This window comes from Pogona vitticeps, chromosome 4 (assembly GCF_051106095.1).
Source record: "Pogona vitticeps strain Pit_001003342236 chromosome 4, PviZW2.1, whole genome shotgun sequence".
Taxonomy (NCBI): Eukaryota; Metazoa; Chordata; class Lepidosauria; order Squamata; family Agamidae; genus Pogona; species Pogona vitticeps.
The window spans coordinates 161,645,629-161,669,144 of NC_135786.1; the positions used below are offsets into that span (position 1 = coordinate 161,645,629).

The 23,516-nt window shown below is 40.5% G+C and overlaps 2 protein-coding genes and 1 long non-coding RNA gene across 14 annotated transcripts in view; 2 read left to right on the forward strand and 1 right to left on the reverse strand.

Annotated features, from left to right (window-relative positions):
- The window catches only part of LOC144589216 (uncharacterized), a 641,777-nt gene that overhangs the window by 603,754 nt on the left and 14,507 nt on the right, over positions 1-23,516 (forward strand). The window lies entirely within an intron of this gene.
- Positions 123-19,641, forward strand: LOC110080877 (transmembrane protein 14C). Of its 7 annotated transcripts, none has more exons than XM_078393434.1 (6): positions 123-450; positions 2,293-2,419; positions 3,795-3,871; positions 5,264-5,365; positions 6,390-6,477; positions 15,700-19,641. In XM_078393434.1, exons 3-6 carry the CDS (start codon positions 3,796-3,798, stop codon positions 15,731-15,733), a joined length of 300 nt encoding a protein of 99 aa, XP_078249560.1. In that variant the 5' UTR covers positions 123-450; positions 2,293-2,419; position 3,795; the 3' UTR covers positions 15,734-19,641. The 7 variants fall into 7 exon arrangements, with proteins under 7 accessions (XP_078249560.1, XP_072854709.2, XP_078249561.1 ...); XM_072998608.2 differs by having other exon boundaries at positions 133-450; positions 2,293-2,402; XM_078393435.1 differs by having other exon boundaries at positions 133-350; positions 2,293-2,402.
- The window catches only part of MAK (male germ cell associated kinase), a 43,611-nt gene continuing 31,376 nt past the window's right edge, over positions 11,282-23,516 (reverse strand). For 5 of the 6 annotated variants that reach the window (XM_020797108.3, XM_020797105.3, XM_072998606.2 and 2 more), the window contains 2 exons: positions 19,840-19,965; positions 11,282-14,557 (listed from right to left, as the gene is read on the reverse strand). In XM_020797108.3, coding sequence (XP_020652767.3) covers positions 14,394-14,557; positions 19,840-19,965 — 290 coding nt within the window. In that variant the 3' untranslated portion in view covers positions 11,282-14,393. Of the gene's footprint in view, positions 14,558-16,554; positions 16,705-19,839; positions 19,966-23,516 lie in introns of all 6 variants that reach the window. The other variant, XR_012086749.2, reaches the window with a different exon arrangement.

The window sequence follows — 23,516 nt, forward strand, 5'->3', positions numbered from 1 at the left end:
CCTTTTTTTGAGTGTAACCTCCAGAACACCCCCCTCCCCGCCCGAGACACGCCATTGCTTTCGATGGGACGGACTTCCAGCTCCGCGGCTTCTACGGGTCGCCGCCGGCCGAGCCGGCTTCCCAAGGCAACTCCGCCGGCGGGAACTCCGAGCAAAGCGCCGCTCGTCCCGCTTGGTTTCTTTATTAGGCAAACTCCGGGCGCTTTGACGGTCGTCCTCCCTTGCCAGCTCCTCGCTTGCGACCAACCGCGGGAGGGATCCGGTCGATCGGCTTTAGAACGTGGCTCTTCGGTGATCACGGGGGTTTCCGGGCACTCCCCCCTCCCCGCGTGGGTCACCTTGGCGGAAAGGTCAGCGCCTGCCCTGTGCGCTTGAAAGAGAGAGAGAGAGAGACCCACTTTGTGCCCTGTCGGTTTGCGGTTCAAATCCAGGACGAGTGACTCAGCGCAGGTTTGCTTTGGGGAGAGGGGGGGGAGACCTTTCCCAGCAAGCCCAGTGCAGGCGGGGAGGGGGGGGAAGGGGCTCGTTTCGTTGCCTTCATTCTGAGCCGGGGGCGGGGAATGGACAATACTGTACAGCCAACACCCTCTGGAGAGCCCCAACTGGCCTGCTCCTATCCCAGAGGTTAATTAATGGAGGCCCTCTACCTTTAACTGCAGCGCGACGGGCGGCTGTTCAACAGATGCAGCCTTTCCCAGTACAGAGAAGAATGCAAAGAAGCGGTGCTTTGCCCCGGTCGAATTTTCTCCTGTGACATCTGAGTGAGGGCATATTCCAGGGGAGCGTCTCTGTCTAGCTCGCCGATGGCTAGGATTTTCGAATTTTTTCTTCTTCTTTTTCTTTTAAAAAAATAACAATATAACATTGAGAGGAAGTTGTGGATTGGTGAGGCGGTGATTTAAAGCAAAAGCGTGCTGCTTATATACCGCCCCATAATGCTTCAAGCACTCTCTGGGCGGTTTGCAAGTTAATTATGCAGGCTACACATTTAGGATCACTTAATCCAAATTAGTTGTGCCTACCCCTTGATCCTGAGTCGTTTGGCCTTTGGTACGTGGCTCTAAATTATTTATGATGATCTTAATGTGTCGGTAGGCCTTAACGCATTTAGAGCAACAAGCTCAGCTCACAAGGCTGAAGTTAGTCTGGACATGTCCGAAAAACCCATAACAACCATACTGTTCTTGCTGTTTGGTGCCCTCTGGTGTCTCTTTGGGGGTCTGAAAAGTTAAAATGGATTCGTATTCATATGATTTTCTCTTCAGTCCACAATTAGGGACATACAGTAATCTATTGTTTCCTCTGTACTGTTTATATTTCTCTTCAATTAAGCTTATTCATTCCTTCCATTTGCATTCTACTTCAGAGTACCAAATACGTGTATTATTTTATTTATCTATTGAAAGTAATTTTAAAAAATTGCGCAAGGTGAGGCACCCCTAGTCCATCTTGGTTATCATGGAAGGGCACAACCTGGGCAACACAGTTTTGGTCTTGTTTATCATTAGATTCCCACTTATTTGTCAGATTTTTCTGCCTCAGTAATTTGGCCAACTTTGCAAACTACACATGCACCTTGACATCAGTGAGTTGGCACTACTAGCTGCTCCATTGGTTGAATATCAGGAAAAACGTCCTAACTGTTAGAGCAGTATGACAGTGGAACCAGTTACCTCGGGAGTTGGTGAGTGCTCCAATACTGGAGGCATTCAAGAAAAACTTAAATAATCACCTGGCAGATATCCTTTGATTGTATTCCTGCATTGAGCAGGGGCTTGGACTTGATGGCCTTGTAGGCCCCTTCCAACTCCACTTTTCTATGGTTCTATGATCTCAAGTAGCCGAAGGGCAGGGCCAGGTCCTGAAGCGAACTGAAATCAGATTCAGGAAGGGTTGGGGGGGGCACAGCTAAGAAGGCCTTATCCTTCATGTCTGCCAGCCTAAATACCTTGAGAAATGAGCTGCCAATGCTGATGTTTGAACACAACATGAGGTCACTCAAGGAAAAGGGGTGTATCCCAAGATGACCCACAAGCCCAAGGACAATAATAATCTTAGAACTTCAGAGCTAGAGGGGACACTATGGATCATTGAGTCCAGCCCCTCTCAAGGAGGCACCGTGGAGAATTGAACTCCCAACTTCTGATGCCTAAACCACTGAGGTACCCGAAAACATAAAGTGTTAATGTTGCAGAGACATTGTTTCTTAAATTGTTGTGCACTTTGCCCACTCGATACATGGTACATCTAGATTTCCTCCTGAGACCCTTCTGTTCCCCACCTCACCCACAGTAACGTTGCCTGCATAAGAGAACAGAGGAGAGCAGCGCACACATCAGGAGGTCTTCCTGGGTGTAATTCTGGAAGCAAAACAGCCTACGTGCTCCTAAGCAAGCAAATAGGTGAGACCACAGTCGAAGTAAGTAGAAAGGAAATGATTGTTCAGTGCCTATTGCATGTTGCAGGAAAGAGTTTATAACGTCTCTCCCAGGACCTTGATGGGCTGCACCCATACCACCTGTACATTCTCAAGTGGGCAAAACAAATTTCATTTGGGGGATGGGTTAATGAGAGGCAGGGACGCTGCCTTCCTACTTGTCAGATTTTCCTCTCTTGATCCCTTGAGCTCCAAGCGGCATTTCTGGGCCAAATTTTACTTTTTAATTTCTGGGGAATTGCTGCTGGGTCCCAGGGCCCTGAAGGACTACATGTGGCCTGCAGACCTGTGCTAAGCTGAACAGTTCAACAACATATTTGTACGTCCAGCATAACAGGGAGTATGCGCCATGTGACATAGCGCAGTGGTTCCTAACCTTGAATTCCAGATGTTCTTAGACTACAACCCCCTGAAATCCTGGCCAGCACAGGTAGTGGTGAAGGCTTCTGAGAGTTTTAGGCCATAAACATCTGGGGACCCAAGGTTGGGAACCACACTGCCGTCTTGTGTAGGTAGTCTGTTTCTGTAGCCCTGATGTAAATGGAAAAACTTTTTTTTTGTAGCCTGGCAATTTCATACCTCACTTGATCTCATAGCACTTGCTATATGACATGATGTGTGAATTCACTACATTTGTGAGAAGAAATGTCTGTTGTGCTCTGTGATAACACTTTGCAACATCAAGTGATGAGCTCAATGACCAGAATACAGTGGAAAAAATTATGCCAGCATTAAGTCCATTGTTGTGAATTTTAGCAGTACATCACTGCAAGTTAAGAAACCAGCATAGGCATTTGTTGTCATGTGCCAAGTTATATGATATGTAACAATGTGCACCTACACTGACTTCTTAATTTACAGCAAGTCAGGACTGACCTTTATGCCAGTGGACTGACACATGCAGGCATCGTAATGGGGCTCTGACCAATGAATATTTGAGTCCCAAGTGATGAGCATGTGTGAACAGAATAAAATATAGAGGAGAATAGTGTTGATGGCTCACATCAGTTAAACACATGTAGAGATTCCAGGTGGTGTGATTGTCTTTTGATGGCCTAACCCTGCAGTGGTGTTCCATCTTTTCAATCAGTTTATTGAGGTTTGCATGCAAATTTTCTTTTGTTTTAGGGTGTCATTTCCTAACTATCAGAGGAAGAGTCTTTTCAAAATATAACTACAACAGTTGTGGGTGCTCTTCTTAATCATTGCATCTCAACCAATTAAGCATTAGAGCCCTGCTCCATTTTTACAGGCTTATAATTCTAACAATCATTTGCTCACCTGAAAAAACAAATCTGAATTATTAAAACAATTGCTGTTTTTTAATTTGGTGTGTATATATCTATTTGGGTTCCAGAATGACTGTGAACTGGCTTGACTATAGTTATGCAGCACTGGTGGCTTCAGGTGGAATAGTTGGATATGCAAAAGCAGGTATCATGCTATGATTTTCTCTATGCCTCCTTATTATTTTCCACCTGTGTTCATAATAATTCTTTGTCTACTCATTAGCACTTTGTATTGTAGTCATCATTTTTAGAATGTCTTGATGATGCTCCAGTTGATCTTAGACAACAAGGCCGCCAAACAGTGTAGATGTCAGCAATATGGCAGTCTCAGCACTTTTGTTTTCATGAGTAACAGACCTTATTAAGCAAAGGATGTGGGGCAAGCAAGACAAAAATGCTGCAGAAACGTTGTAGAGGATATTGTTCACTAGCTCACCCTTTGTCCTTGATATGAGAGCTTCCTGTGAAATCTCTGTCTGGGTTTGTTGCAAGGAGGAACTTTGTTACCTCCATTGAGTTTGCTCATTTTTTCTGGTTGGATAGAAGTAATTGTGTGTCAATGGGTGTTTCTCTCTTTGCATTAGCAGATAGGAAAAGCTAATTTTTTTATCTTACTAACTTGTTTGTTCTATATTATCAGATTTGTTTTTATTATGTTGTAGAGGTTTTTAGCTACGCAATAAACTTTTACTTACTGAAAAATATCCTGCTTGTTTGATTCTCACAAATATCTGGTTGTCTACTGGGGAACAGACTAATTAATTAATCATGTCCCATCAAGATTTTATGGCAATACTTTTCAGGGTTTTCTAAGTATACTCTGAAATGGTTTCCTATTCAGGGGATCTCTGGGGCTGCATAGCTTGCCCAAGGTTACACAGGCTGGCTCTTCTCCCAGGATAGACCTTTAGTCTGATCCAGCATGGCTCTCCTTTTTAGGACATACCATTAAAAGGGAGCCATACAAAGGAAGCACAAATATTCATATAGCTTGTTGAAGAACTCTGCTTGAGGCTAGTATGTTTCCACACAGCCATTCATTACACATATAGTCATATTCATTCTTTTAAACTTAATTTCCCTTTTTTCTTGTCCCTTTCTTTCTACAAGAGGAAAGCTGTTTTGTAGCTTTAACAATGGCATTCTCGCCTGAAATGATGTCACCGTGCCAGCTGTGTTCTTGCTTTTATACAAATTGCTGCTGTCTTGCCACTCTAGCAGCTTTGGGGGTCAAGACTGAATAGTAATTCAGTTATCTGCCTTGAGAAGAATAGGAGCAAATGGGCTGCTTTTCTACTTATTTAGGTCTTTAAAATCCTGCTGTTTTGTGAACTTACAGGGAATTCCTTGACAGTTGGTAGGATGAACTGTAGATACAAATGGAATGGTGGACTCCCAACATATGTTTTTTACCTTCACCTCTTTAGTAGGCTGCTGAATAGCGGAGAGATAAGAGGGGTTGGAAGTATTGCTGTTGCTGCTAATCAGGCTTACACTTTCATCTTCTAACAAGTGCATTCTTGCTCTTTGAATTCAGGTAGTGTTCCCTCCCTTATGGCTGGTCTCGCGTTTGGCGGCTTAGCAGGCCTGGGGGCATATCAGCAGTCTCAAGACCCCAAAAATGTGTGGCTTTCTCTGAGTATGTTCTTTTCTAATATATTTTTAGACATATGCACGCACACACAAATTTTATTTAGATATCTTGGAGAGAAAATATGATTCCTTCTCCCACTACCCCTTCCCCAACTCATAGGCTTATTGTCACTCAATAATAGCCTGTATCCTATTGCTAGTCCCAACATATCTTGGGCAGACCCACTGATTCAACTGCTGAGTGTTAGGTCAATCCTATTATGTCAGGGGGGGGGGTCTACTTTGGTTGGGACTAGCAACGGGAAAGGTAAAGGTTCCCCTTGACAATTTGTCCAGTCGTGTCCGACTCTAGGCGGCAGTGCTCATCTCCATTTCCAACCCATAGAGCTAGCATTTTGTCCACAGACAATCCTCCATGGCCACGTGGCTAGCATGACTAGACACAGAACGCCGTTTACCTTCCCTCCGAGGTGGTACCTATTTATCTACTTGTATACTGGTCATTAAATCAGTTGCAAAAACAAGTATGTACAACACAAACAGTAGCTGATGTCCTCTTGGTGGATATGGTGATTATGTCATCAGCTACAGATATAGATCATTAATTTAAAATTTCCTATCCCGTCCTCTCTGGTTTTGAGTCTCCCCAAAGCTCTTCTTTGACCTGGGGAAGCCTCAGAATAGGGGAGATGATTTTTGTATCTGAGAACTGCTGCCAGCAGTCCTGATCCTGTTTTCTGAGTACAGACTTACCTGTTTTTGGTGAATTGCGTTGTACATTGAAATTTAATAGTTAAACATAGTAGTGATCAAAACATTACAAGATGTGAAGACTTATAGCAAATAATTCCATATCTCTGGCTGCAAAGGTAGTGCTGCACACTCTAAAGGCGTATGATGCAGCCACCTTGCAAAAGGTAAATCTAGCTAGCATCTGGATGGAACAGCATGCAGGAACCCCATGTAAGCTTTGATGGGCTCTTTTAGTACAAAGATGGGATATAAATACATAAAGTTCCTGCCTATTCTAAGCCTTACAGCACTCATTCATTGTGATTTCCCCCTCATAGTTGCATCTGGAACTTTGACTGGTGTGATGGGAATGAGATTCTATAACTCAAAGAAATTCATGCCTGCTGGGTTAATTGCTGGTGCCAGGTATGTGTTTCTACTCTTGTTCTACAGCTGTTACATTTAGAACTGTTGTTTATTTTAAGGAAACGAGGAAGTTGTGTGCATTTCAGTTAACTTCAGGTCAGTATTATGAAAGTCCATCTAAGTTTCTATCATTATTGATTTACATTCTTAATGTTATTATCTTTATTTTTATTCTCTATTATACTTGTTGTAATCGTCCAGAGTAGTGCCTCAGCATTAATTGGAGTGGGATACAAATTGAATGAATGAACGGATGGATGGATGGGTGAATAAACAAAGAAACATTTGTATTTAAACAGCCTATTAATGGTGGGCAAGCTTGGACTACAGCTGATGGAGAAACCCCTTCAGCCATAATTGTGGAGCAGACAAGAAGCAGATGAGCCATCGGAACAAAATGCTTTCTGAGCATCTACTTGAAATGTGCAATGAAGAAAAACAGAACGTCTGATTTTAAAAAAGCATAGTATCAACAAGGATGTTCAGTTAGACCAGTATGTTCCATTGTAACCAGGACATTCTGTTTATTGGCTCCTTTTGTACAACCGCTACACAGCATCACAGCATTAACATTTCAGTTTTTACATCTAGCATACATTTCTTCCCACAGCTCTGAGCACTTTATGTATGGGGATATTTGATAGTGATAACCAATGCTACTGATGCCAGTAATGAAAACATATTTGCTTAGCTTATACTTTTGTATCTTTATTTTGGATGCGATAAAGGTGTGCATTTGTATCTGTCCTAAAGGGAGCTCGAATTAAGGCATAGTCCTTAAGAAAGTAGCCCTAGACTGTATTTTTTTCTTTAAAATCATGTGAAGGTTTGCTAATTTTCTGTCAAAAGCAATTGAAATAAAGACTTATTTACTAATGAAGAAACTGAGTTCTAAAATACATTATTAGCACACTTTATATGGCTGAAGGGTATGCTTTTTTTTTTTTGTAAATTCTATGTATTACATAAGTAACTTTGATTTCATTAGGCCAAGAGAGCTTAAAAGCATAGAAAGTGAGCTCCCCAGGAGCGTACTTGATGAATAGATACCCTGGATATCTAGCTATCTTCAAATATATTAATCTATTGTTGCACTGACCTTGTGTTCTGTGGCTGAAACGATGGCTAAAATCCTTTCTCTTCAGGCAAGTTTTCCCTTACTAGCTGGCTGATTGACTGGCTGAGTGGGTTTTTCTAAAGGCTTGTTGTGCCTTACTGCTTTGAATGCATTTTTTGGTGTTGCTTTTGTTTACCATTTTTACTGTAGTATTTGTTTGATCCTTTTTAGTATTTATATACTTACTGCTTTTAGCTTTAAATACAGTGGGGTCTTGACTTGAGAACTTAATCCGTATTGGAAGGCAGTTCTCAAGTCAAAAAGTCTGTAAGTCAAGTCTCCATTGACCTACAGTGCATTGAAAACCGATTAATCCCGTAACAGGCCGTTTTTGTTCCATTTTGGTTTTTTTCTGGTCTGTAAGTCAAATCTCAGTCTGCAAGTCAAACCTAAATTTTGCGGCCAGAGAAGTCTGTAACTCAAAAAGTCTGTAAGTCAAGCCGTCTGTAAGTCAAGGGTCCGCTGTATTTTCTTTTAATGATGTAAGCCACTTTGGGTTCTTTTTAAGGAGAAATGTGGGTTAAAATATTATACATGGGCCAAATTAAATCTGTGGGACCTGTGGAAGAGCTCACTCACCAAATCCCCACTGATTCAGTAGTCTTACTCTAGTGTGGCGTATTGTACTAAGCAACAGCATTTCAGCTGATGTGTACTTAAGCATTGCTGTAGTCAAGATCTCCCTTATCCACTTCCATTCAAAGTCTCCCGTATCCACTTCCATATTACAGCTTCCATTTACATAGGGCTGAATCTAGACTTAGTAATTTATATTAGATCCACTGAAATCAACAGGACAAGTTAATCTTCACTGACATAAGACCTGTTGCCCATACTGAGCATGACTCACTCTGAAGCTAATGCACGGTACTTAATTTATCTTCAAGTAGACAGTGAAATACATTATCATGTACTTACTGGGGACCCAGTGATGTAGATGAGTTTTTTTACATTCCCTTTGGGGCTACTAAGGCTATAATCCCTTACTGAGGAGAAAGCTCCATTAAACTAATTGAGATTTATTTTGAGTTAAACATGCCTAGGATTTTGCTGTAAGTGTTGCATATGTATAGAGCTAAATTGGAAGTATCTGCACCATTTCCAAAAGAGCCTCTGCCCACAACTGACTGTGGTCAGGGAGCATATAACACACCTATTACGAGAACTGCACTGGCTACCAGTCCGTTTCCAGGCCCAATTCAAAGTGATGGTCATTACCTATAAAACCCTATACAGCTTGGGTCCACGCTACCTGCAGGCCCATATCTCCCTATATGTGCCTTCTCTGTGATTAAAATCAGCAGAGGAGGCCCTCCTCTTGGTCCCATTGCCAGCACAAGCACAGCTGATGGGGACACAGGAGAGGGCCTTCTCTATGGCAGCTCCCAGGCTATGGAACACTCTCCCTCGAGAGATCAGGATGGCCTTTTCTATGTTATCCTTTTGAAAAAAGCTAAACACCCATCTCTTCAGACAGGCTTTTAACAATTATAACTGAATCCATGAACCCCATTTCAGCAGAAATTTTAATCTTTTTTATGTTTTCCTGTTTTAATCTTTTAATTATATTTTAAATCATATATTGCTTAATTTATCTTTTAATATTTAATTTATTATGTTTTGAAATTGTGTGAACTTTAATATTGTGAGCTGCTTTGGATCCCTTGTTGGGAGAAATGCGGCATACAAATAAAACTAACAAATAAACTCCCACTTATCAAGGGGTTTGGTTATTCTCCCAAATCTTACAATTTTTATTCATTTGTTGTAAGTGACTGGAATAACATTTTTCAACATAGAACTTCTGTTCTGAGGAATTTCCCCATGCCCCAGTGTTAAACAAGGAACTGCCTGTGCTAGACAAGTGAAGTTGTTTGACAGCAGGATTCCATGGTTATATATTCACTAGTACAGTGGTGCCTCGCATAACGATGTTAATTGGTTCTGAAAAAAAACGTTATGTGAAAACATCGTGATGTGAAGCACCATTTCCCATAGGAATGCATTGAAAACCAGTTAATCCGTTCCAATTATCCTGTTTTCTCCCTCCCCCCACGGCTTGGATCTGACCCACGGCGGCTACCTCAGCCATGGCTGGACTCCCTAGAGTCCAGCCATGGCTGGGGTAGCCGCAGCGGCTCGGATCCAAGCCGCGGGGGGAGGGTGGTGGGATTGGAATGCCTTTCAGGCATCCTGGGCTTGGATCCCACCCGCCGCCGGTTACCCAAGAGTAACCGGCGGCGGGTGGGATCCAAGCCCGGGATGCCTGAAAGGCATCCCAATCCCACCACCCTCCCAGCCTCCCCCCACGGCTTGGATCCAAGCCGTGGGGGGAGGCTGGGTGCGGACACCCCCCCACCCTGCAGCCGCCGCTTGAAGCCTCCCCGTGTCGCTTTCCCCAGCCGTTCTTGGACTTCCAGGGGTCCGAGAACGGCTGGGGTAGGCGGCGCAGGGAGGCTACCGGCATCAGGGACAGGGTGGGGGGGATCGGGAAGGCTTGAAGCCTACCCGCGCCGCTTACCCAGGCCATTTTCGGACTTCTGGAAGTCCGAGAACGGCCTGGGTAAGCGGCGTGGGTAGGCTTCAAGCCTTCCCGATCCCCCCCCCGTCCCCGCCGCTTAAAGCCTCCTTGCGCTGCCTACCCCGGCCGTTCTCGGTCACCTAGGTGTCCAAGAACGGCCTGGGTAGGCGGCACGGGGAGGCTACCGGCATCGGAGACAGGGTGGGGTGGGATCGGGAAGGCTTCCAGGCAAAGGCCTGGAAGCCTTCGACAACCCCGTACCCTTCCCCCGCCGCCGCTGAGAGCCTTCCGAGCTCTCAAAGGGCTTTCTCCAATATCAGAGGGGGCCCTTTGAGAGCTTGGAAGGGAATTGTCGGCAGGGGACGGTGGCTTCAGGGTCCTTCCGAGGCTGCAGCCCACTGCTGACATTTTCCCCCAGCTGAGCAGCGGGGCTTCAAAGCTCCCGCCGCTCAGCTGGGGGAAAATGTGCCTATGGGGAAAAATCGCAAAGCAATTTTTCCCCATAGGCAAGATCGTAGTGCGATCGCAAAAGCGATGGCAAAAAAGCCATCGCTATGCGATTTCTTCGTTAAACGGGGCGCTCGTTATACGAGGCACCACTGTATATTGAATGGTAACTCTTCCTGTCATTCTGTGAACTGAAAACAAATTTAAACCAGATGTTTAAAAGTAAGCAGTCCTATACTATGCTGCAGAAGGGCAGTTTCTTTCGCCTTCTACTTGAAGATAAACAAGGCTATCTTTTTGACATACAAAACTCAAGGTTTTCCTTCTTAGAAATGGCACAGTCAACACAAAATTAAGCAGACGTCCTACTCATTCATATGGGGAATATTTACCACATTCTTAACATACCCATTTAAGTCACCAGAAATCTAACCTGTTAGATTAAACTTGAATTCCTTGTGAATGCTATGTACTTCCAGTTGTAAATCTTCTTTCCTTGATTAAATAGCAAAAGTACAGCTGTCATAAAATAAATGCTCTCTTCCCCCCTTCCTCATACCATATGGTATATGAAGATGGAATCATTGCACTATAGTCACTTGTTTGGATGGCAGTGCGTGGACATTTTATGAAGACCTTAAAAGCAGAACCCAAAGAATACTGAAGAGGCCTCAGTGGGTGGAGTAAGCAATCTTCTCCCCAGAGAAGAAACAAGGACGTTATTCTTATACATTTAATCTGATGCAAAGGTCAAATTATCACAATTCTAGCTACACTAAGTTTCCAAATCTTCTGTCACAACCAACATAGTCTCACATTGGGAGTTATGTACCTACAGCAAGCAAGCGTGTCTTGTATCTAGGAAACATGCATAGTTCTAAGCATGGAATTATATATTACAGACAGGCAGTTTGCTCTGGTCTCCCAACTGTCCATAACATTTATTACATGATCTGAAATTGTTTCAGTGTTTAGTTTCAGACCTCTGGCTAGCATATATGGGTGTGATACAAGAAATTAGTGTCAAGATGTTGGCTACCAAACTAGGCCCAGAAAAAAGAAACCTATATGGCAGGGATCAGCAAGCTTGGGGGGCAAATTTGTGCTCCCAGGCCCCTCTGCAGGCTACATAGAACCTAACACCAGCTTTTTCAGTCATTTATTAAAAGTAAATGGGAATAGTCCAACATTAACCTTTCTGTTACTGGAGGAGGAGCGGGGAACCATAAGGGATCCTTTGAAGTCCACTACATTTTTTTAAGTCTTTATTTTTAATCGGGGCCACAGGGGACCTTTGCAGCTGCCGAAATGTCCATGGGAACTACATGTGACACAAAGGCTACGTTGTCCACACTCCTGATCAATGGGACTGCCAATTTTAGCAGCACCCCTATGTTCTTTATAATATACATGTCCACCCTAACTGGGACCCTAGTCGAGTGTCAGGATGTAAATATTACTACACTGTTTTTCTAAGAGAAGATTGCTTTAGTCTTGTATTCCTGAGAAGTTGACTTTATTATAAAACATATGATTTTCAGTTGAAAACCATTCTAGGTGCAAGGTTAAATATCTTGCTCTTTACTGTACTAACATGAAACATGAAAATGTATACCTTCCAGACAGCATTTCATTGACACTGCGTATTTGTACATTTTGAGAGACTGAAGCACATTAGGTGGATAGGCCTCCAAGTCCGCATAACAACAGCTTTAAAATTACTTTAAAAATCACTTAGCCTTTACAGTACCAATCAAATGAACTTTTCAGTATTAACATTATGCTTAACATCTCTGTAATTTCTATAAAATTTTAAAAATTGCATTCAAGTGCATTTTACCCCTAATTTAATTATCAAATCAACCAACAAGTATTCTACAGTAGAAATGCTTTGAAAATATAAAATACATAAAAATACTTGTTAGCCTACAAGGAACTCTTTAAGATTACACAATTGTAAACAAATGTACTGTATACTACATGCCACTGTTAAAACTGCATTGTCATGTTTAATGTAATAAATACTACAACATTTAGCAATTGAAGGAATGGACAGCCTGGAGCAAGGGTGGAGAAGCTGTGGCCTTCCCCATGTTGCTGACCTCACATCTCCCATTACCAGCGAGCCATGACCATGCTGGCTGAGGCTAATAGGAACTCCAAAGCACCATTCGGAGGAACTTGGATTCTGCATGCCAGCTTAAAGTAATAAATCTGACAGATGCAGAATGGATCCCTGTTGTCTACTATATTAGTGTACCTATTAAAAACAGAAATAAATTAAAACAACACAAAGATTTTGGATCACTGTCTACTTTATGGCATTGGAAACAGGAAAGAAGGCTGCATGTATGTCTCTATGCTACACTATATTCTATACCAGAATATTATAAGAAAGAGGGTCGAAGGAGAAACACTGCCAATTGTTACGAGGTTCAAGCAGTTATTGTAGAAAACTCTATAGTTCAGCTTTGGTTACCAAAAGAAGGCACTACTGTTAATTAAATTATCTAGTTCAACAAAAGTAGGGAAAGTTTAAAAGGAAAACCAAGTGGTATGGTTTTCCTAGGGGAAAAAATTGTATAGCAACAACAAAGTCCCTACCTCATATAAAGAAGGGACCTGTAGGAGGGAAATGCTTTGACCAGTGAAGGGAGAGTAGTCTGCAGAGTACAAGATGAGAGGGCTATGCTCATTAATTGCAACTAGAATATCCATTTCCTGGCTCAGCTGGTGTGCTAAATGGAATTCTAGGTAGGGAAGGATGCTTTCATAACCCCAGCCACACTTTACATTGCACTGTCATATGATCATACCTACAGAAGACCTTTACAAGACAAACAAGCACCTAATTCTAATGGCTTCTTACATGTGAAAGGCTTGCAGAGCACTTATGTTTGCATACCTTTTGTGCAATGAAAGGTTTCTTCAATTTCAGCAGGATGCTGGCCCAGGACAGCACATGAGGATTGGGGCATCAGGGCCAATACAGTTTAGAGGCAAATCACTTCCTACCCATCCTGTAAGGTCTGCTGTCAAACTTCGAGGCAAACCGAACATTGGTCAGTTTGGAAATTACTTACATGTTTTAAGAATTCCACACCTACTTCCATAGGAGTTACATACAATGGATGAAAAAATATAGAATTGGCCTTTCAAGATATATCCCCTCTATAAACACTTGTAATAGTGACTATCTGTGGAGTCACACTCTGCAGTCATACTTTGTAAGGCTCACAGCCAACCCAAAGTCAAGACAAATAAATCGACCAGTTCTGGACCCTCTGATGCTAGCTGAAATATGCAGTAGAGAATCCAATTTGTGCCAATAAATTTTGCTTTCAACTTTCTAAAAAAAGAATTCTGGAAACAACATGTTTGAAACTGACTCTTCACTACACCTTTTATCTATTTGGTGTCCATATATAATTTTGCCATAGTTATCAAAACATTAGTCCATTTATTTGCATTTTTGCATCTCCTAAACATTTTCTATAAGAACACATCAAGAGGGCCCAACAAACCTTATCTTCCCATTCATCTAGTATGAGCTCAAAAACTCATTAGCTTTGGCAAGATATCTTATTGAATACTTTTCAATGCAAGCAAAAGCCCTAGCCCTTAGAGACACTATTTTGAAGATTTTTTTCTAAGTAAAATGTATTTATTATATGCATCTCTGTATATAGTTTCCTAGAGGTAATAAAATACAAGCTCTCCGTTCTTTCCAGTATTGATATTCTATTAGTAGAACTAACTTTTAAAGTGTCTCAAGATTAAGGAATGGATATAGACAGTCACAGTAAGTATGCATGGTGTGAAATAGCATCTCTATCGATGTCCTCCATACTTCGCCACCCAGTCAGTTCTTCCATGCACTGGTTGTACTGGTTGTGGGCGAGTTAAAATGTTGATGCCTTTTGTGGCTGGGTTGTATGTAGGCCCTGCTAACTGAACACGAGCAGCTTTTGTTTTCCATGCATATTCTGCATATTCTGGAAAAAATAAAAAAACAAAATAGCTAGATCAATACAAGCCACAGTCAATGGCAAAAAATCAATTTTCTCTATTTGTTAAACAGACCTATGTTAAAAGATCTCTGGTCTATATTATACAATCAAAACATAAAATTCTACTCTCGTTGTAAGGAAGTTTAGTATGCATCAGGAAATGGACTGTGAAAGCAAAAGAGCCATGCCATACTTCTATTATCAAACACATAACTAAGTATCTATGTCAGAACTACACTTCCATGTAACTGAAGCCAAAATACATTGGTGAACAAGACCTGTGGGCATTTGATAGAGAATATTGCAAATCTATGCCTTTGATTCATTGTTCTAAGATGGGTTTTACAGGATAATGATCCTGTGTATAGCTCTGGATTGTTACGAGCTCTGGGACTGATGTGTTTAGGCTTTACTATGTCACATTTAGAGCTTTTCTTCTTAGGTGGTTTTGATTAATTTTATGCAGGATCATCCAGCTATCTGGAAAGTCATTTTCTTGGACTTTCCAGAATCCTGGAACCATTTTCTACTTTTCCTATTTGTTTTGATATTTTTACTTTTCTAACTCATTTTCTTTGGGAACTTCTTACCATTATTTCTCTTTTCCTTGCTACATTTTTGTTTGTTTTTTCATGGTTTATCATGACCCACTTTAACAGGAGTCTCACATTCCATGTCTTCATTCTCATTTAGGCACAATGGTCCTCCCGCTCTCATGCATAACTCTGCCATGGAAGTTAGCAATCCATGACACCCTGATAAGCAATTATGTTATTGCTTCCAATTCTTTAAATATTAAGCAAATTCTTTTCTCAAAAGTCTCTTCTTTTTGAGACCTGCAACTCCTGCTTGGAAGACCCAACTTCCTTATCGGAGATGGAGCCATGGACAAAATTTGGAATTTCGTAATATTCATCTCCCAAAGCCTTAGGATTGATCCATGTATCTTTCACCCCAGAGGCTCTCCCTTCAGTATTTCCATCATGGGGGAATCCTGGTTCTAATTCCTGTCCTGACTCCCTTTCCTTTAGTTGCTGGATTAAATCTTCTGCCAAAGATATTCCAAGTTTTAAACTTGACAGTTTTGGCTGCCAGGTTTAAATGTCCCTCATTATTTTGCATTACAGGTTTGTTCCAAGAATAATCCACCATTTAGCCTAAAATATTGGTATAGGACAGGTACTTCACGTTTAACTAGAGTATTGAGGTAAGTACTCGGCGTTTCTCTTTTCCTTTCTGTTCTTAAATGAAAAAAGGTTGAAATGTTTTTTGCCTTTTTTCTGAGGTACTTCAAATACGGTTTGGGAGGAAATCCTCAACAATTTATAGTCCTGTCTTGTGAGGACCATACTTAAATTCTCACAGATGAGGCAAAGTGGCTAGACTGAAGTTGGTAACTAAGTAATTCAAATTATATTCTAGAGCATCTCTCAGTAGTAAACACAGCAGCAAAGCTCAATCTCTAGCTATTTTTCTTGTCTTATGTGGTTTTCTTCTTCCAACAAACCTTTCCAAATTTCCAGATTTCTAAGATAAAATAAGAGGGTTCCAGCATTTGACCGGGGGGGGGGGTATGTTGGTAACAAGCAGATCTCCCAAGAACGACTAAGTGGAGATTCTGTTACTCGACAGGAGCTTAAAACAAGTTAGAGTAAAATGTCCAACAATTCAGTTCCATTAGTAGGGAGTAAAGGCAGCATAAGTAAGGCTAAGAAGCTGTTCTCTTTTGTTCTAAATGAGTAGTTAAAATTGAAATAAAACAGTGCAGAGACAAGGCAGAAAGGTGGTGTTTTTACTGAACAAAAGAATTAATAGCTGCCCAATGAATTAAAAGATGAACAAAAATAATATACATATCTCAGCTAAACTCAGATCATTCTTTAAATATATATAAAGGATAGAGAACAATACAAAGAATTTATTGATCCATCAGTCATATAAATATTTAACAAAAAAGACAACCCACAAAATTGTTATATTACCAGACTCTCAGACAGCTGCTGATCTTCCAGCATTTCTCAAAATCTTTTTTATGTTCACTTCCTCACAGCACCTATTTTAACTCCTTTTTCTTAGTCTCTCTAAAACATTAGATTAGACTTGATGTATACTATGGAATTTTATCTTCACATCTGTTTGTGAAAAGCATAAACAGAACTCTATATAACAACCACTCAAATATTAGCTGAATAGAATTTAAGGTGGTTTTCTTCCTGTTTCCATAGGTTTGCAATCTAGAACACTGGCATTTTTTGTTTCTTTAGAAGCACATAAATGTTTGTAAAATCTGCTGTGCAACATAGCTTTAGTGGTATGGTGGGGACAGATTAAAATAAAAAGTAGATGGTCCAGGTTACCATCTTTCTCATGGGGTTGGGGAGAAGAAAATGTTTCCTAACCCCAGACCAATTTGGAGAACATCTGGAGGTCCCTAATCCAAAGTCTTATCAAAGACAGGAAATCCCACCTACCCCCATTTGCACTCCAAAGAACTGCCCTTCCTTTCCTCCCACCTCTTGCTGTGAACAGCCCCCACGGCTCAGCTATAAGAAAGGAAACACTGTGACTGATCAGTCGTTGGGAAGTGCAAATATTAGCACTCAGCTCTGAAGAATGGGAATGAATTAATCAGTTCCTGATCTCTCATCCAACTAGGCAGTTTCCAGAGGGAGAGTCATGTTAATTTGGAGTAGCAACAACAATTAAGAGTCTTGTAGCACCTTGAAGAGTATTATGAGATAAACCTTCATGGATGCCATCAGATGCATGGAATGTAATTGATAATACTGCCAAGCATACATACCCACACCATTGGATAGGGCCACAGGAATGGAGATGATTAAAGTAAGAAGCAAACAATATGCAAAAACAACAGATACAGTGGTGCCTCGCAAGATGATTGCTTCGCATAACGATGAATTCGCTTTACGATGAGGTTTTCGGAGCGATCTTGCGCTTTGTTTAACAATGTTTCCTATGGGCAATTCTCGCTTTATGATGTTAGGGACCTTGCCTCGCAAGACAGTTACATTTTAGGTCCCTGTTTTTCACTTTACGGTGTTTTTGACAGCTTGGTCTTGCTTCGCTATACAAGTCTTTTAATGGTCTGTTTCATTAGACGTCTGTCTTCGCTTGGCAACCGCGTTTCGCTTAACGATGTTTCCTATGGCAATTTTCACTTTACAATGACAATCCATTCCCATTGGTACGGATTATCAGGTTTTCAATGCATTTCAATGGGAAAACGTGTTTTGCAAGACGATGTTTTCGCTTAACAGCGATTTTCGCGGAACGAATTAACATTGTCTTGCGAGGCACCACTGTATCTGAGTAAAAGAAATAGTGACAATTCCATCATTTGACTTGAATACTGTGAGTGTTAATATTTTACATGGAGTGACAGCTTAATTAAATCTTCAGATGTTATCTACCAGTGTTTCTGCATAATTAATATCTGAATGATAGGCAGAAATCTCTAGGTGAAGCTCTTCCCCATCACATGATACAGAATTTCTCTTCACCAGATAACAAAAAATACAAAAATCTCTATCAGGAAAAAAAAAGGCGAGGCCACAAAGTAACTGCACTCCTGAAGACTCTGGAATCATAGATGTATTTGTCTCTCAAAAACGGATATTCACTTCCAGTCCTTGCATGTACATGAATAGAAAGGAAACAAAAAGATGACTGGTTGTGGTGTTGGCCAAGTAACACATTTTGTGGAGTCCTGTCTACAGAAACCAGCACACTTAACACACAAGGTCAAGTAGTTACTTCACATTTAATGGGCTATGCTAACCAGGAGATTCTTGGGAGCTATAATACAAAAAGGTCAAGTTCCCTATCTCTACCAACCTCTTATGTTAAGTGTTTGTGGTTTCACACATTTTTCCTTATTGCAAAAATCAGGAAGACTAAGGAAATAAACTCTTTTCATCCAATATGGCTGCTCCTAGGCTTCCTACCTCAAGATTGCTCTGCCCACACCCCGATTCCACTTTCTCTCTCTAAAAAGCCAGTTCCACATCCCTTATATCCAGCTGGAGATAAAGAGCCATCTGCAACAGTGAGTCTAACCACCTGCTTAAACATTGGGGGCCAGGGTTAGAGTTCAGTTAAGTATTGCCAGAATATTCCTACAGAAATTTAGGCCCTTGTCAAAATCAAAAATACAAGTGTATACATATAGCTCTGAAGATGACAACCCAAAACATAGTGTTCATAACAAATGAAAAGTTGTAGCAGCCAAGGTTTAAATATATCATTATATTCCTGAAAGGTAAAGGACAAAGTTGCCAACATTTCAATTTATCTCTGTAGGTTGGGGCTTAATCAGTGGCAGTTAGCAAATATATTATCATACTGTGAAAAGGACCAAATTTCAATTCTTGCGTATAAAACTAAATTTTTAAAAAAACTACAGAGACTGGTTGAACGGTTGGCAATACTGTTTGAGCATGAATAAAGGAATGAATGAATGAATACATTTAGCAGAAAACAAAAGCAATACAGTGGTGCCTCGCAAGACAAATGCCTTACAGGACGAAAAACTCGCAAGATGAATCGTTTTGGCGATGGGGGTTGATGACTCGCAAACCGAATGTTCCTATGGCTGTGCTTTGCAAGACAAATGTTTTCCGTGTTTTCTTCCTGCCTCACGTTTGCTGATTTTTAAATGTTTTTCTATGATGTTTAAAAAGTTAAAGGTTTTTGATTGAAATTTTTGAAATCATCTGCACAATATGTATGGCTTTAAAGAGCAGTTAATAAACCCTTTGTAAACCAAATTTGTCTTTGTTCTGACTTTTTTTGCCCATGGAAACGCATTAATTAGATTTCAATGCATTCCTATGGGAAAACGCATTTCGCAAGACAAATTTTTTGCAAGACGACATTAACCGCGGAACGAATTAAATTTGTCTTGCAAGGCACCACTGTACATAATTGCATTCTGCTCTATTTGGAAGAACAATGATATTCTTTGTTATACAAGATTCTGTAATAATAATGATGTAAGAATGCAGTTCTATCCACACATGGATAATGAAATAAATACAAATTTTAACTTACTACTAGTGAGAATTATTACTTGTTAGAGAAATTTAAGTGGGCAATGATTGTCTAAATATGAATGTAAGGTACATTACAATACAGTCTTAGCAACCTGTCACTGTTTACAGCATTTGGTCCCATGAAAGCTCAAGAGTTTAAAAAAAAACAAACATTTTACTACACTGTAAGTGAAGTACATACTGTAGTAGGCTTACCTGTGGCTGATGGACCAAGAGGGGCTAGTTGTATCCTCTGGCCAGCTGAACCAACTTCTTTTTTGTGAAAGGAAGGGATATATCCTCCAGCAGGATTGTAAGCAGCACTTGCAAAGCCAGGATTTCCTGTTGGCAGGTTGAAGGTTGTTTTTAAAGAAGCATCCACACAACTAACCCAAATATCAGAAGTGACATTTTTAAAGAGTGGTAATCATCCAAATGCACTGTCGAGTGTGTTTATTGTTTATAGTTTCACAGAAATTAGTGTGCATTTCTCCTGCATAAAAAACTAGATGTCAAGAGAATTTTTTTTCTGTGCAGAGATTGATTTTTTTAATATTGAAAAACAGCATTCAGACATGTAAATCTCCATACACACACTTTTATCCAGTACAAACTGAGATTTATCACCTCAGAAAGAATTAGACCAGACTATTACCTCTTATATAAAGTGCAGCCAGAGGCACCTTCATAGAACGTTGTCAAAATAAAAGTAAAGAGAAGAATTCCTGATGCACCAAAGCTCAGAGGAACTGATATGAGTGAAATCAAACATAAAGAATTGAACTATATGCAAACATTTACTCAGCTCTTTAATTATTATGTCTAGCCAGTTCGTTTTTGAGTAATATACAAATAAAAACCTCTGATCCACTGTAAAACTTGAATGGACAGGAAAAGGCAGTTAATGGTAAATTCAAGGCTCAGAGAGGGATTCACACAACTGACTCATTCTTTACAAATATCAGAACTGCCATTTTAAAAGAGTGCTAACCATGCACACAAGGAGCTCTAGTTGTGAGACCATCCCTGCACTGTATTATAGCGAGGAATTATATGTACATAAGTTATAGCCCAGTTTTGCATGGCTATCACTGATTAGCATGCTAGAGTCCACCATTAGTTTGTCCTGAATTGATCAGAGGCATTTTAAAAGAAAATTAATGCAATGATTTTTTAAAAAGTCATTTCCTAATGACCCTGTACCAAACAAACTGCATTCCCCAAATGATCAGCTGGGCAGTGTAGAAAAATTAGTGGAAGACCAACCATGCAAGACCATGGCCAGTCAGTGTTTGTCAAGTGCTTCATGTTGCATCCAACTTCTAACTGCTTTAATAGGGTTTTCAGGTAAGCAAGATGCTTACAGAACAGTTTTACCATTGCTACCTCCCAGTGAGTTTTCATGGCTGAAAGGGGGTTCAGACGCAAGTCTCCTGAATCATAGTCCATAACTATCCACCTACATCAGAATGGCTCTTCGCAAACAGTAGTGAACCCTGCCTTATTTGTAGGTCTAATAATAACTGTGTGCCATGACGTCAATTCAAACTCATGGAGTTATCTAGCTACAGAGAACTCAGAAACAGAGATAGGCACAAACTGATTCTTCACATCCATCTCCACTCAGAAATGGTTTACCATTCCCTTCATCTGAGGCAAGTTTCCCTCTAAGGTGGCCAGCTGTGCAACTCCACCCCTTCCACGCAACATTCCTCCTCCTCTGCGAACTCAGAGACATTTTTTCCAGCCCCTTTGATTCTGGTCATGATGGAACTCTGCACAAGGGGGCTGAGTCACATGCACAAAAGGTGAAGCCCCACCCAGAAGGGCTGAAAATTAGACGGTTGATCTGGGGGCATCCTGGAATTGAGCAACTTGCTCAAGGCATCACAAGCTGGCTCTTCTCCCAAGAGGCACAGTGGGGAATCGAACTCTCTACCTCTGGTTCTGCAGCCAGATATCTAACACACTGAGTTATGTAGTCAGCTTTTGTAGATCTACATTCAGATAAAGAACACCATAGAAGTAAGCATTACTATTTTAATTGACTCCCCCCCCTTTCTTCTCTCCCATTAAGGGATCAGCCTAATAACCAAGATGAAAATCAAATAAAAGCAGAACAGTTTCTAGTAGAACAACAAACACACATGCAGATTCATATCACGAAATATATTTATCAAATACATTTGGAAACAAGGAATAAGTCTGAGGTAATACACTCTGAAAGTGTATGCTACAGATTTAAGTGCCAAAAAAAGAACATAATTAATTGAAACCAAGATTGGCACCAATTTAACCAGCTTTATTTCAAAAACTCTAAAACATGAATGACAAAGCTTGTTGGCCCCTTTTCAAACAGTCACTGTATCAAGCCTCAGTGAGCTCTTCTGAATTCTTAAGTAGCAGAGAAATCAAAGGAAAACAGTTGAATTTATCAAAGGCACATGGAAAAGAATTCTATTGAAGAACACAGTTCATATTCATCTTTATACCCCAGACAGAAAGACAGACAGACACACAGACTCAGTCAAGTACAAGTATAATTAAAAATAGGAATAAGAATCAAAGGAAAATAACACTAGAAAGGAAGCTGAAAAATCTACAACTACAAAGTTCATGACAAGATGAAATCCTTACTCATCTGACTGAATGGAAGTGGTGCTTCCTCTAATATTTACCAGTACTACAGGTAATCTCACGGTGGGACCTCCTTACTCTCTGCATTGATGTCAACAGAAGTAAAAGTACAGGATTTTTTGTTTTAAATTAAGCAATATTCCTCATGCAAGAAAGAGATTTTTTAGTTATCTGAAGCAATAGGTGGAAGAACTCAGATGCTTGAAAAGACTCTTAGTTTGCACCACTAGCAATACACTATAGGTGACATAATCTCAGAAATAGCTGCATAGAACTCATAGATTTTCACCGAGTTCTTGTATAGATGAGAGCCAGAGTGACACAGTGGACAAAGTGTCAGACTCGGACTTGGGAGACCTGGGCTTAAATCTCTGCTTGGCGTCAGAAACTCACTGATATGTGGCAATGGTAAACTACTTGTTGTATGTCTCATTTACCTTGAAAACCCTATTAGGGTAGTTATAAGACAGAGGCAACTTGACAGCACATAACACATGCACTTGTATGGATGGAATACCATCTCCCCCATTCCATGCAAAGGAAATTTAATTTTGAACAGAATTAAAACAAGAATAGAAAATGTTGCATTTTATAATTATCTGGATGCTCAAGAACAGGTTTCCACAAACATAAATTCCTCATCATGGGTAAGATGTTCAGCTATAGCATTCAGCTACACTAGTACATGCTATATACTGAAGTACAGAAGAAACTCCTCCTTAGCTGCTTCCACCACCAAGCTAATGTCCTCTAGAGAGAGCACTATGCAACTGTTAGTGTTCAATCAGCCAGGAAATTCTTGCACTATTCTCATAGATCTGTTCAAGACTAAGCCCTGTTTGAATTCAAGAGAAGAGTTTCATGTCTTTGTTACAAAGATGTGAATAGAAATTAAATCCTCTTCAAAACTCAAAAACCCTATATTCAAATGTACTGGGAGATTCACAGAATGTGAATCCTTATGATTCTCTAAAATTGATCACAACAAAGTGACTTTTACTTGACCTATAATGCATGATGCACATTATTAAGGATAAAATTCACCTTATACACAATTCTAGGCTGCAAATCCCATTATTCCTCAATGTAGCCTATGATGACCAGGCTGATGTGAACAGCAATCTAGTAACACTTGGAGAGTCATAGTTGCCCATTCCTACTTTACACAATTAACAACTCCAATCTTATACTCTCTTACCTGGGAGAAAGACCCATCAAACATGAAGAGGCACATTTTTCAGTAGACATGTATATAA